This window comes from Clytia hemisphaerica, unplaced genomic scaffold (assembly GCF_902728285.1).
Source record: "Clytia hemisphaerica strain Z4C2 unplaced genomic scaffold, Clytia hemisphaerica genome assembly, whole genome shotgun sequence".
Classification (NCBI taxonomy): domain Eukaryota; kingdom Metazoa; phylum Cnidaria; class Hydrozoa; order Leptothecata; family Clytiidae; genus Clytia; species Clytia hemisphaerica.
The window spans coordinates 1,349,666-1,365,033 of record NW_027104433.1 but is presented as its reverse complement, the minus strand read 5'-3'; the positions used below and the strand labels follow the sequence as shown (position 1 = coordinate 1,365,033).

Sequence of the window (15,368 nt, the reverse complement as noted above, 5' to 3'; positions counted from 1 at the left end):
TCGCGCGCTTAGTCGACCTGGTTTCCATTTCCTTATTATTTATTGCAAGCACACGCTCTAGGCGCTAGGATGCCGCGTTAAACTTCTAGGCGCCGCACCTAGCACACCCGGTCCCTTTTCAAATTCATAAGGAAACCGGGTTCTTTTAATTATTTTCGGTTCACGGTAAAAAGGTCTACTAAAAAATTCCTCGCGTGCAAAATGTTGTTGTGATTTGGGCATCTTCGTTGAAAGCATGCTAATTAGTTTTTTAGTGATTACTACATCGTTAAAGTGTTCTTTTCAAATATAAGTAATAACAGTTCACATTTCTCATATTATATTAACAATCTGTGACGTGGATAGAGAGAGAGAACAATTTAGTGATTGATTGATAACTTTGGTATGTATTTGTTTTTGTTTGATTTTTTATTTCGAAGACCAGCCTACAGCTATGTCGAGATTGCAAGACGTATGTCAAGATTAGACGATCCTACGGTAAAGCAGGAAGGGCTAGATTTGCGGCCTTGGTCAAAAAGTGAAGCTCAACTTTGGAAGGATTTCCTACCAGAGTCACGTGACTAAAATATGCAATTTCACCGGTTTGAGAGATGTGAAATAGCGTTTGCCGCCTACTTTTTTTTATCTCGCGCTCCGAAAACAATTAAAATGCTAGATCCTATCCATCGGCACGAAATTTAAAAAGTCAAATTTTTGCCGGTTAGTGTAAAACACAGGTCACAGGTCACAGGTCAGTGTTGACAGGTCAGCTTCAATTACTGTAAAACACAAAGAAAATGTTTGAAAAACAGTTGTTAATGTCAAAAATATAATTCCAAAGGTATTTTATTGATCTAGAACTATTTTAAAGCTAAAAATCTACCCAAGTGCTTACCACGTGATTTCGCCTTTTATGCCGTGTATAACACGGACCTGTAATACTTGTATTATATATTACATCTATATCACACATGTAAACAAAATATCTTTTCAATGTTATGGTTACTTACTTTTGGTTACTTTTGGTTGTCTTCGAGCTTCATGCTCTGGCAAGAAACTTTCTGCTTCACACCACAATGCTGCATCCATCAAACCTGAATAAAGGAAGCATGTCGGCAGCTAAACAGTTTTCATGTCAAGAATGGAGTTAGAGTCGGCTCTCCTGCACCCTGTGTAACCATGAATCTGTGGCTCGTCTGGGATCGAACTGAGGTGTCTGTCTAGAGAGTTTTTGAACTTTTCGACTGTAACATTCTTCATATCTCTAATACTCTTGGGCATTGAATTGAATAACTTAGCGCCTTGCACAACAAGCGTGCTATCATGTAGTTTTGAACTATGGGTGCGAACACACATCCTTCCCAATCTTGGGAGTTCCTTGAATTGAAATTTATTGTTGATGTTTGGAACCAGATTTTCAGCTATTTTCCATGTATACAGGATCCGATATCTCTCCCTTCTTCTTTGAAGTGAGTTGAGTAAAGTTTTAGCTTTTTCAGACAATCCCAATAGTTTTTTGGAGTGCCAGTTATTCTTTTGAGAAATGATTTTTGGATTTCTTCTAATCTTTGGGTAGAACTGACAGCACTTGGACTCCATAGGACTGAGCAATATTCAATGACTGGAATAACCAATGATTTGTAAAGAGTAATCATTAGTTGGGGTAAACGCGAAGAGAAAGTCCGCAGAATCCAGGAAATCAAGTTTTTTGCTTTCTCAATGACTGAATTTATTTGATGTGTAAAGACAGCATCATCTGACATTAGTACTCCCAGGTCCTTCACAAATTTCTTCCTTTCGATATTTTCTCCTGAAGGGGATTTGTAGTGAGTTTGGTTTTTTATTTCTTCATCAGTGCGTCTCAAACCACGATATTTCGAGAGCACGGAAGCGCGTCAAAACACCACCTTTTTTAGAGTTTTGTCTCGTTTACCCAAACGCTGCAATCCTGCGTAGGCTTTGGGCTCAAGACTAGAACCCCCAATACGAGACATTGGCCTGACCGAAAAAAAATCATCATCATCAATTTTGCTAATTGTCAGAGTCCTTTACTCACTGGAAATACGCAACTTTCTGAAGTTTCGTTTTTTTTCGGTTGTGCTTCATTTTAAAAATAACGAAGATGAAAAGTTACCATCAACTCCGCGAGTAAAAGAAAAGTGAGCTTGCGCGGCGAATAGAATATCTCGCAAATTAATATATGCATAAAACTGACGAAATCCTTTCTTTTTTATGCTTAGGTGACGTCACCATCGATCCTGACTCGACAATGGAGAACCAAATTTGGCAATGTATAATTATTATGAGCGGCCGAGAAAGTTTGTGTGACGCAAAAATTGTGCGATAAACGAAGCCCTAGAAGAACGCCCACTGAAAATTGAAACCAGGAATTTATTGAATATTTCACTAATGAAGTATCAAACTTTTTGTTTTTTGTAATTATTATAAATTCATAATTTTTAAATACTATTTTTTGAATGTCAAAGGACAATTAAAGTTAATTTAAGCTGATTGGGTGGATATTGGGCGGACGGGCGTTTTGCACGTTCCGAGATTGGAAACTAAATGAGAGTAAAAGATGGGGGCGTCTTAGTATGTAATATTAATTCATTATTCTTTTATTTTTATTTTTCGCGAATGAAAAATGAATTATTGATTTTTGAATTAAGGAAATATAGTATGATATATTGTATTTGATTGTCAATGCCAATAGATACTTACGAATAATCTGCTGTGTTGCTTCACTATTTACCCCGGATTGTTTTAGTAGGCACTTCGGTCACGTAAATAAAAACATGTGTATATGTTGAAGCCGACTGTGGACTGAACGCAATTGCAATTACATAAATTATTGTGGAAGGGAACGCTTGAGACGAATGTTTGGGAAATCAAAAAGACAACTTATTGTGAGAATGTTGAGTTTTGTTTATATGGCTGTTTGCGACGCACTGTTCATCTGGACCATAGCGTAGAAGTTCAAACTTTGTGTCATTTAGTTTCATGTTGTTTTCTTCAGTCCAGTCATAGACTTTTTCTAGTTCTTTTTGAAGAATTTCAACATCCTTTGTGTTTTTGATTGATTTGGTGGCACGTGTATCATCAGCAAATGATTTCAATATACAGTACAGTACTTTTTCATCAATGTCACCAATCAATATTAGAAATATAAGAGGTCCCAATACACTGCCTTGAGGGACTCCTGAAATTACTTTCTGGGCTTTGGACTTGACACCATTTACTATTACTGTTTGATATCTTTCAGTAAGGAATGATTCAATCCATCTGTGGATTGGTCCGGATATACCCAATTGCTTTAATTTCCCAAGTACAACTGCATGATCGACTTTGTCGAAAGCCTTTGAGAAATCAAGGTAAACAACATCTGCATTCAAACCCTCATCTAATATGTCAAGAATGAGGTCGTGTTGCTTGAGAAGCTGACTAAGGCAGGATCTCCCACTTCTGAAACCATGTTGGTTTGGATTGAAAAGGTCATTGTTGTTCATGTGATTTACAATATGATTTCTCAATATTTTCTCGAAAATTTTTATCACATGCGAGGTGAGTGCAACAGGTCTGTAGTTGGCAGCCAGAGATCTGCTTCCTCCTTTGTGAATTGGTGTTATGGTGCATTTTTTCAGTTCAGTTGGAACAAGACCTATTTCTAGGCTTTTCTTCCAGAGTAAACACAGTGGAACGGATAACTCATCTTTGCATTTTTTGAGAAACACAGCTGGAAATCCATCAGGTCCTGCAGAAGATGATGGAGACAGCTCATTTATTGCTTTAACGATGGAGTCTTCTGTTATGTTAATCTCATCAATCTTGACGTTTGTTTTGTCTTGGTTAGGTTGTGGTTGTGGTTGCTTTGGTTTACTGAACACTTTAGCATATTGGTCGGCTAAGAGATCAGCCATTTCTTTGCTTCTTTGTGTAAGTTCTTCATTGTAATTCAATAGCGGTCCGATATTAGACCGAATTTTCGATTTCTTTTTTGCATAGGTAAAGAAATATTTTGAATTCTTTTTAATTGAGTCAATCACTTTGCTTTCCACGTGACGCTTTGACTCATTAAAAGATTTTTGAAGTTTTTTCTCAATTTGTAAAAGTTCATCTTTTATCTTGTCTTTCTTGGATTTGGAGTTGGTGTGTAAAAGTTTTTATGCGCATGTTACGTATGTTATATACAAAGAATAAAGAAATATTCGAATATCAATCTCACCTTTGCTTTAAACAGCCTCCTATCAGATAATAGCTATTTCACAATCACTATCTATGTCATATCTCGTTTTATCTCCTGCATCACATTGGGTATGATAACAAGAATTGATGAAAATAGTGTCAATGAGATTATATTTTATAAATGTTTCAACATTTTTATCCCCCTGCTTTGTATTTTTGATAAAATGACGTCCCTATTTTCATCTCTCTAAAACAGCTCTCTTGGAGTATTTCTTGTTTTCGAAACCTGTCAATCTATATCCACTTGCAGCGTCAGCATCCTATGATTCATGAAGAATATTTTATTGTTAATTGGTGTACAAAACCTCATACCTTGAGATAACATCATTATTTACATAATTTAAGTGTCATTTGTTGTCAATAATTGGGGTTTATGATTAGTCATTTAAGTCTTCTAAATAACATATTTTGATATTACATTTACATTAACATATAATATTTTCAGGAGCTTATGTTATGAGTTGTATGTTACGAGTGCGTTACAGTTTTCCGGTCTGTAATTTTTATGACCTGTGACCTGTGACCCGTGACCTGTGACCTGCGTTTTACACTAACCGAATTTTTGCTTCACTTTTTTTTGCTGGAGAAAGCTTAAAGTTGCCTATCTAGCCCTTCGGGCTTTACAGATATCTGTGGTCAGTTCCATCAATATGCCAAAAACATTTTGTTCAACCACCTTCACTTCAAGATAGACCACCATAGAATGAACTTCCCTTTATAGGATGAACCATATTCATGTGGCTTTCAGCCTTATGCACTCCATCGCAGAGGCTAATCTAGACCTTTTTTCAAAGAGGACGTCCTGTTGAATAATTATATAAAAACAATGGATAGAGCCATGCATAATTACTGTATCATGCATATTGTTATCATTGTTTTTCTGCTGGACTACATACCAAGAGTGGTCCTAAATCCAACAGCCCTGCCTAAAATCCGATGGGGTATTTCAAAGATACAAACTAAAATAAAAACAAACTTTTTGCTGTGAAGCAATGAAGATACCTAAGTGTCAACTAAACTGAGTGATTTGATACACTGAACCAATTGAAACAAAACATTAGTTGCTTCTTAAACAAAACATAATTCTTTATTACAAAATTGTTAACGTTTTAAAACACGAGCAAGGGATTCTGAATAATAGAGGTAATTATTTTTACAACTCACACTTTTTTTATCACATTAATTGACATCTTGACATTTTAGTCATCTTGTTAGATGTTTTGTTTCGAGAGTTCTTGCAATATAGTTTATTGTTCAACTTGGAGAGGGAATGTTTGTAAACATAGAATTTTTCTTCATAGCAGTTATTTGGGGGTCGGATTTAGGCAGGGCTGTCGGATTTAGGACCACTCACTGTAATTATTCAACATGGCTGCCTCTTTAAAAAAAGGTCTATTTCCAGTCTGGAAATTGCGGCTTGTGCGCCGGATATCTCCGGCGTAGATTTGAGATTTGAAGAGATCTGCTGCCTTCAACTTTTTCCAGTTAAGTTGGCGCAGCTCCGGCGTAACATTTCCCTTCTTTCCAGACTGGCTCAATTTTAATGACTTTTTTGACTAATGACCAAGCTAAAAAATTTTAATTTTTTTATATTTGAGTATTAAAAAGGCATGCATTCAAATAATAAAGGTTTAAAATTTTTCTCTGGGCTAGTTAGTAAAATATCTCAAATAGGCTCTGTGATGGAGTGTACACATGAATATGGTTCATCCTATACAGTATAGACTTTAAACTTGTATATCAAGATTACGGGATTTCGAGTACGGGTCGATTTTAGTTTCGTTTTGAGTGGTTTCATTTTCGATTTCATGCCAACATCTTAGCAATGGGGTGCTCGCCCATAGTTGCAGGGGTTTGTGCAAAAAACTAAATATAGAAAATTTTCCAAATCCCCTATTTCAATTAAGGCGAGGGGAATTAATGAAAGGTTTTACCGTCTCATTGGAAAGAATATTTGATGCGACAAAAGTTCATTATTCATTATTCATTATTTTTCAATACACATCAGCCCGAACCTTCAGTGTAAAGTAAGTTGCCTTTTGCCACTTTTTCCCATTGAAAACAAAAAACCTTTGGATATTTAGACCCCCAAAACATTTTAGAATATTTTGATTATCAAACTAAGAGAAAAATACAGAGTTTTAAACTTTAAATCTAATCATATATTTCCTTTGTGTTTACTCCAGGGGATTAAGGCGGGGTCAAAATGCTTGCAACGTTACAAATCATTTTCAGAGGCTCATTTTGGGCTCAAACGAAGCGTATGACTAAGTAGAACAGGATTCAGTCCTAGGCAGATGTTTTTTCATTTTGAAATTTTGCGTAATTCGCAAAAATCCTCAATTTTGCGCTATTTTGATGACGTCATAAAATTGAAATCCCAATAACTTTTGATACAATTATCAAAATAATTTCAAATTTTAACCAAAGATGCATATTATTAATGTTTTCAGAATTAAAAAAAAATTTTAATGAAATTTGATGACGTCGTCACTTTTCAGGCAAAAAACTAAAATCCTTAAAAAATGCTGACGTCATCAAGATTTTGAAAATTTTTTGAAAATTTTTGAAAATTTGCATTGAAATGCATCTTTGGTGAAAGTTTGAAATTATTTTGATGATTCTATCAAAAGTTATTTGAATTTCAATTTTATGACGTCATCAAAATAGCGCAAAATTTAGTATTTTTGCGAATTACGCAAAATTTCAAAATGAAAATACATCTGCCTAGACTGAATCTTATTCTAATTAGTTATACGCTTCGTTTGAGCCCAAAACGAGCTTCTGAAAATGATTTGTAACGTTGCAAGAATTTTGACCTCCACGAACCCGCCTTATTCCCCTGGAGTAAACTTTCGCAAAGTCATGTTCCCTCATGCGCCACCATCTTGAATTTTGAGTAAGGGATTCAATGAACTTTTTCTTGCGTATTAAAAAATAATGAATAATGAAATTTCTCTGCATCAAATATATTTTCCAGTGCGACGGTAAACCAGTTTATTAATTCCCCTTGCCTAATACAAAGCAGATAATTTCCAGCCCGAATGATAAGTAATTCAATATGCGGAACTGAGTCAATAGGTTGTGGCATTCTCCCAAACGACTATGATTTGCTATTTTGGTTTTTGTCCTCAGATCGATTCTAAATATATTCAGAAAAATCAAATCTTTTTTCTTGTCACATTATCAACTCTCTTTGAAGGTTCTTTATTTAACTCATTGCTTTGATTCTCCTATACCTTAGTAAGTAGGTCTAATCTTGACATCCCTTTTAATTTCGACACCCTTCTTTAGAGATAGGAATAGAGATAGAAATAATAATGAAGGTCTGAATCACTGATGGAAACTATCTCCTGCTGCTTAGCAATCAGAAAGGAAAGAATTTTTTGTCCTTTTTACAGCAAACCTATAGGAAAGGGTTGGAAATTATCTCTGTTATGTTATTTTAATGGATTTTTAGTATTTCTTCTCTGCATTCATGTTCACCAATCTGGGGAGTCTTCATTTATATATCATAGGGAAGGTCACAAAACCTTTGCAATAAGGAGGAATAATCAGCGCATAAAAGGCTGGAACAAATTAAAGCATTTTACTCATACACAAAATGTTTAAATCAAATTCCATCTAAATTATGAAAAAAAACTTATTGAATTATAGAAAACACAGATATGATGATCATGAATCCCATACCAAGATTTCTTTTTGCATAGCATTTTACCATTTCACCTAATGCTAAATAAATAACCAGTATAAAGTTTGCTTTGCAAACTTTGCAACATATTTAAAATACTTTTCAAATTTAGTATTTGGATCAATCAAGCAGAAGTACAACTTTTCTATTTCTCCAATTTTTCTCAAAATGTTCTAGAAATGAAAATAAAGGGATAATGATAATTGAATACGCTCCACATACTGTTGGCTTTGGAAAAGTAATTGGCAGAATTGAATTTATCCACTTGTGTCAGGCGTTTTGAGGCATTCTGCGGAGACAACTTTTTAACACAGTCCCATCCTGGACCCCACACGTTTCTTTTTTAAATTTTTAAAATGGTAGCCCTTAGCTACAGCATATCATTTCCTTGGAAGTTGTTTGAATGTTTGCATGATTCTTGACTGAAAATCGTTTGTTTGACTGTCAAATGATGACAGTGGCGTTATTGATTTTGTTCCATCTGACAAATGGATTTGTGATTGCACTTTATTTTGATTCCTGTTGAAGACCCATACCTGGTTTTCATTTTACTAGATGATTATTTGGAGGTTTAGAGCTAAACTGTATTATTTCTACTTTTAGCATAAAAATTTAAGACAAGGATAAACTGATGGATAAACATAAAAGTTGTCATTGGTAGGGATATTGATAACACCATTTTTATATGGCTACATCTCCTATCAACCCATCTACAACACCATACATCACACCTATACATCCAACTACATTTAGCTCTTCTGCTTTCATCAATGAAACAACTTCCAGATTTTTAAACAATTCTACTGTCTTTTTACCACCAAATACACCGCACCTTTTGGTAAGCTCAGATGTTCAACCAATACCTTTGAAAAGCAGTAAAATAACACCAACCTCCTCAACTCAGGCTATTGCAGCATCAAGTTCTCTTTATAATGTTTCAACAACAACAACAACTACTACTACTACAGCTGCACCCATAATACCGAAATCAAAAAAATCTTTACTGGTTTATTATGTGGGTATACCTATTGGTGTCATTGGATTGTTTATACTGATCATGATTTCGGTAAGATATTGATTTTATTTCATGTCACACATAGTGCGGAATTGAAAGGGGTCTGACCCCCCCTTCTTGGCATCCACCCTAACCTTTTAAAAATGCCTATCCCCAAGGATTTTGGACAAAAATAGCTAACACATATATAGGGTGAAATATCTTAGAGAGAAAACGAAATAATAAACTTCTTTCTTCTGTTTGACTCAGACTACTCTAACAGAAAACTTCCTTTCGTGAAGACCTAATTTCATAGCCTGTGCTTGAAAATAATCTACAATATATATATGTAAGCCCCCCTTCCTTGCTACCTCCCCTTTTTTTCATGAAAATTTCTGACCCCCCCCCCCATTTTCAACTTTTCGGAAGGTGTCATCCCCCCTTAAGAAAGGAGGGGGGGGGGCAAACTATGTTTTACACCCTATGATTTACCCTAGATGCGTTGGAATAAGGGTTATAAAATTTAACAGCATGGTTTTGGCATCTTGATATTACAGCTTGATATCAATTTTAAAATTTTTAGTTTGTAAGTGATCCTAATGCGCATCGTGCCCTTTGGCAATCAAGTGAGCATTATTTAGCCAGTTCTAGGGGATGGGTGGCGAAAAGTCAATGTATTCGTCCCAATTTTCCTTTGCTAATTAATGGGAACAAGAAATTAAAAATAACAAAATTATTTTTTTATCTCTTTCCAGATAAAGATTTACAAGTGGTATAAAAGGTATGTCTCTCTTCAAATTTTAGTTTTTAAGTTCCTTTAGCTAGATATTTCAAGTTAAACTTAAAGTTTGCTAAAAATTATAGAATGAATTTAAGCTTGATTTTAAGCCTGGTAATCTGTTTAGCAAATTTATACAATAGGCAGATATTCCATAGAGAAAAATTGCTCATTTAAAGGTAATGTAATATTCAATAAGGAGAAGCCGAGTACACAACTCTTTGAAAAAAGTGTGTATTTTTTACAGGAAAGAGTGGGTATTTTTACAGGAAAAAGTGTGTATTTTTACAGGAAAAAGCTTATTCAAGAAGAATTTACACCCTGTTATACCTATGATCAAAGTGAAAATGAGATTGTGGATGGCGTTCTTTATCCGAGTGGAACCAATAGTGTGGATTTGTTACATGTTGATGTCAGCCCACCTGCTTTGAGAGTAAGTAGATTCTTAGTAGGTTACATTTTAAAGAAATGTTTTAAAGAAATTGAAATTGTTTCAAAATCTTAAATTAAAACTGTGTTGGAGAGTTTTCTGAAAATTTTAAAAAATACTCAGAAGACTCTCCAGTGATGCATATCATGAATTAAAACTTTTTCTAATGAATGCAAGTTATTACATTCACTTCGACATGAACCATCTTCAAGCTTTCCATCCCTAAATAGAGCAACGTTTTGCCCAAAGCTACCCCCAACAATCATTTTATTCGCAAAGAATTCTCTCTTAAAGACTTTTTCAAATTTCAAAGGATTTTTAAAGGGAACGACTCTAAAGATCATTTCAAGTTAAATGTCTGAGGTCGATTTTTGTGAAAATTACTTTTAATACGCGTCTCACACCCGTAATCACGGGTCAGATATATTTAAAAACCTGCCTTCGAATGGGAAAGTACATTTGTATAACCCTACACTGACATTTGAGTTCTAACAGCCCTCCATCCCAGTGCTTATTTGACCCCTTTACGCTATTGATAATTCTGATTGACACATAGACGGAGGAGGGTATAAGCGATTCCTCTAATTTTACGGCATTGGCCTTTTTACGTCCCAGAATTGTTTATCAATGGTGAGCTTTAAAGATAATAATTTCTTATTCACGTTATATTTTTCTTAGCATGGAGGAGATGTTACTATGGACGAAGATACTGACGAAACACACCTCCTCTCGCCCACTCAAGAAATGGATGACTTTGCCAGTGATACCATGCGTTGTGATAGTGTGGCTGTTTGAAAAATACTGAATAATTGACTCTCAAAACCATGCGTTGTTTGAAAAATGGTGAATATTGATGACTCTCAAAACTTGCAATGGATTCATCTCGCAAACGAACATTTTTTTCATTATCAACCCGCTTGCAAGCTTTTGAGATTTTGCCAGCAGAAAAAGCTTTGGATGATTTTGCACTAAGATATTCTATATTCTAATTTTATTTATTATTTTGAATTTCGATTTCGACTTAATAATACTTGTAGAAGGGCTTACCAGATGTAAGATAGTCTGCTCTGTGATTAAAAGGGTGGAACATCAAAATACACGTTTTTAATAAGAATAGTGTACTTGGGTGAGGGTGAGCATTATTCTTATTTTTCTATTGTTCTAAACAATAGGCCTATTTTTAGGATTTAAAAAACCTTCCAAAATCTTTTTGAACAAGCTCCAAAAATATCAAATAACAATTTTTAAACAACCAGCATATACTGCGTGGTAGCAAAAAAAGCACAATGTTTTATTTCCGTGGTAGTCGGTTATTGTCTCGATTTTTGGCAAATTGGAAAATCATTGTTTTTTTGGTTTTTTTTGGAAGCCCGAGTACAGTATTGCTTTTGAGGTATGCAGCGTGTTCCGCAAAAAAAGCAAAATAAACCAACTAAATTTTATATATTTATTCAGCGTTCTAGGGTGAAACTTTCATTACGAAAAAGGTTTTCGTTTTAGAGATATGAAGCTTCAAGCACACCAAGTTGAAGATTTAAAAAAGCTACTTAAATTTTGATTGACAGCGTTTTATGTCATTTTGATGAAATTTTCCAGTTACAAGTTAGCTTATTTTAGAATAACTTACTTCATCTTCAATGTTGAAAAGTTGCACCCTTATGTACTTAAGACAAGATATCTCTGGAGTTAAAAAACCTACTGAAGTAAATTTTTAAGCGCAGAAAACCTGAGTAGATATGCTTTCAGCTCTACTAAAAATTTTGATTTTGTATTTGTCATTTTTTCACATAATTACCTTATACTTTTTCAGTCTTTTTTGCGGAACACACTGTAGTATAGTATAGCTTTTTTTGTTTCTGAAAATGATTTTTTTTTGTGAATAGAAAATAGGGGTCCGTTTTTGTTTTTGTAAAAATTTTTATATTCTCTTGTTTTGTTGTAATATTGTAGTTTGTATTTACTTTGATTTTTAGAATTGTATTTAAAATATTTGAATCTTAAAAGGGAAGGAAAACATTCTTAAGGGCTACGTACACTACACAATATATTGTCAGGCAATATATTGATGATATATTGCTGAGTGTCGGCAATATATTGAAAAGGTGTCCGCAATATATTGTCAGCTCGATTTGCAATATTCCAACAATAAAGGGGGATTGTTTACAGAAAGAAAATTCCTTTTTATGATAGAGTACCAGTTGTTTACTTCGTACATTTCGGTCCGCAAACCATATTGTCGAATATTGTTCGTCAATATATTTTGTAGTCTAAGTAGCCCTTTATAGATAAACATGCTGAAACATGCATTTTATGAGCTAAAAAATTCTTTTTTACAAAAATCTGCTTGAGCCATCTTTTACCTACTTTCATGTAAAAAATCAATGATCCAATATTTCACAATGTCCAAAAAACCCTTTTTTAGCCTTTTTTTGGCCCAAATTTGCCCAAAACATTTTTTTTCAAAAATCGGGCTCCGTCTGCATCTTTGTGCAAAAAATCATAAAGAATGAAAGAGCCAATCTCGAGAAAAGCTAATACCTAAGTAATTGATAATGTGCTTATAAAAAAAATATTGAATTTGGCCAGCTAAACACACATATTCTTCAAAAGTAAGCCCTCATGAGCAAAAAAAACATCTTTTAATTTTTTGACCTCCGAGGCGTGCGGATGTCCTCTTAGAAAGCATTTTGTGAAAAGGGTGGATTTTTAAAGTGAAGTTTTTCTTTTTGTAAAATGGTTTACACTAAAAATGATTTGACAAGCTTAAAGAAGGATCAACTTATTGACATAATACTTGAACAGCAAAAGACTCGAAGCGAATTAAATGATTTGAACATTAAACTTGGATCTCTGGAGAAGAAAATCGATGAAATACAAAGTATCAGTTTGGTCAGGGAGAATGCTTCTAATTTACTTTTTTGTAAAGTCAAAGAGCTAGAAAAAGCATTACTCAAATCTGAACAATATAGCAGGCGTGAATGTCTCGACATTACTGGTTTGGGAGATGACAGTGACGAAGACCTTGAAACAAATGTATGTACTCTTTTTTCGAACATCGGTGTGGCTCTGGACAAGGACAAGGATGTACAAGCTTGTCACAGATATGGCAAGAAAAAAACTGTCATTATTAAGTTTACAAACCGTAAACATGTTCATAAGATTCTATCCTTGAAATCTGAGTTGCCTAAAGAAATATTTGTCAATGAAACTCTTTGTCCGAAAAACAAACTTATTCGTGGGAGGTGTGGTTTGCTCAAAAAAGAAGGTCAGCTTGCCAACGTAGCAACACGAAATGGAATGGTGAGAGTCAAAAAGGTTGGAGGCAATGGTTATATAAACATTGAGCATGAACATGACATTCAGGATATGTTTCCTAACTTTAAGTTTCCCTTCTAAATCTGATTTTTGACTTTCACGGCAACACACAAATTGTTTTTTTGTTTTTTTTTTCGATTAAACTCCTCTCAAGTCTTAAATACAAAATTTCACACACAGTTCGCTTTGTAGGAAATCTTTTTTATGTTCACATTTTGAGATATATATTTTTTCGATTAATAATGGCCCTTTCACTAAGGTAGGTTTGTCATAAACAACTTACGCGCATCTATTGTGTTTATATATGACTTTTTGTATCATGAATGACATGATATTAAAGGTTCCTTTAACGGCAGGTCCAAAATGCATAAAACATAATGCATATTACATAATGCATAATGCATAATATTTGAAAAAAATGTCAATTTCAGAGGCTATAATATAGAGAATTTGAAAGATAATACTTTCAACAAAACAAATATACCATTTTCTACCAGAAAATAAAGGGTAGAAAGCTGTAAATTTGAATTTTGGATGATGAAGAAAATCCATGATCCACAGAAAATGCTTGTCGCCATTTTGATTTTCATAGTTGCATTTTACGGAACGTAGCATAGTGTAGAAAAAACACGAAAATATCTTCTCCGTATATTACTTTTCTAATTCGAAAACGTAAATTTTATAGCAAGATCTTTATTCTGGGTTTTCTCAGAGATCTTTTCGAACAATTGCTAATAAATTTCAATGGGTTTTCCTTCTTACAAAGCATCACCCATGTGAATGAATGCTTTTTGTTATAAAAGCCAATATCCAGCCAATATAAATTAAAGAGCTTCATGTGAAAGCTAGATCAAAGAAAATAGACTTCGAATCTTTTTACAATCGAATGTTTATGTGTTTACCTTTTTTGAGAAAGAAGAAAGGGGAAACCTTTCTGATCTGTTGCATCTTCTTATTATTTATGCTGACGGAAAACCCTTTGTTGTTATGATTCGAGTGTTTTCTCTTTCGTTTGAATTCGAAAAGTAAATATCATGTCTGGGGAAATCCCTCCGGAATCCCTCTAGAATTGAAATGTTTACTTAAAGAAACTCTTCTAAAGAGGTTTTCGCGGTTTTAGCCTCTAAATATAAAATCGTTCTGTAAATTACACAATACTATTATGCATTATGCAATATGCATTATGTTTTATGCATTTTGTACCTGCCGGTTCCTTTAATGACCATTTCTTTCAGTTTAAATGTATTTAGTTATTTTTTTTATTATGTTACTTTTTTTTGGTTTAGCGAGCAGTGGGAGCAAATTTTTTGTGTTATGTTGTTTGAGGGTTGTTGAACACAGCAGGATGTTATGGGTGTAAGTCTTAGACAGTACAGAGCATGCATTGGATGTTTCAATAACTTACGTTTGAAATACCATGGTAAGCTTAGTTATTCTTCTGGCTTATGTACCCTACAAAACCTACTTTTTATATTCATATTTCTTTGCCTTACTTTATCCGGTGACGTTGAAGTTAACCCTGGGCCGGAAAAGGAGACCACGCTAAGTATTTGTCACTGGAATCTGAATAGTGTTTGGGTTGAAGATTCTGTGGGAGATTTTATTAAGATCAAGCAACTTTCTGCATTTTTGAACATTTACAAATTTGACATCGTTTGTTTGGGTGAAACTTTTTTGAATTCTGAGATAAAAGATGACGATCCTAGGCTGGCTATTGATAATTATGAGATCAAAAGATGCGACCATCCCTCTAATAATAAGAGAGGTGGTGTTTGTATCTATTACCGAGATCATCTAGATCTCGATGTGAAACCACAACTCACTACATTGGACGAATGTCTTGTAGCTGAGATGAAAACCGGTGGGAACCGGTTTTTTCTTTCTCTTTGTTATCGCTCCCCCAGTCAGACTTCTGATGAGTTTGAGGTTTTCTCTCGTA

The 15,368-nt window shown here is 34.3% G+C and overlaps 1 protein-coding gene across 1 annotated transcript; it reads left to right on the top strand.

Annotated features, from left to right (window-relative positions):
- The first annotated feature begins 8,488 nt into the window (after nt 1-8,488).
- LOC136820662 (uncharacterized) lies at nt 8,489-12,305 on the top strand. Its single transcript, XM_067076858.1, has 4 exons — nt 8,489-8,978; nt 9,662-9,687; nt 9,976-10,117; nt 10,793-12,305. Exons 1-4 carry the CDS (start codon nt 8,598-8,600, stop codon nt 10,907-10,909), a joined length of 666 nt encoding a protein of 221 aa, XP_066932959.1. The 5' UTR covers nt 8,489-8,597; the 3' UTR covers nt 10,910-12,305.
- Nucleotides 12,306-15,368: the final 3,063 nt, after the last annotated feature.

Excerpts from the sequence above, each read along its gene's own strand:
- LOC136820662 (XM_067076858.1), top strand. The coding sequence starts at position 8,598 with ATGGCTACATCTCCTATCAACCCATCTACAACACCATACATCACACCT. Across the intron at positions 9,688-9,975 it reads ATTTACAAGTGGTATAAAAG|GAAAAAGCTTATTCAAGAAG; the intron begins GTATGTCTCTCT and ends GTATTTTTACAG. Across the intron at positions 10,118-10,792 it reads TCAGCCCACCTGCTTTGAGA|CATGGAGGAGATGTTACTAT; the intron begins GTAAGTAGATTC and ends TATTTTTCTTAG.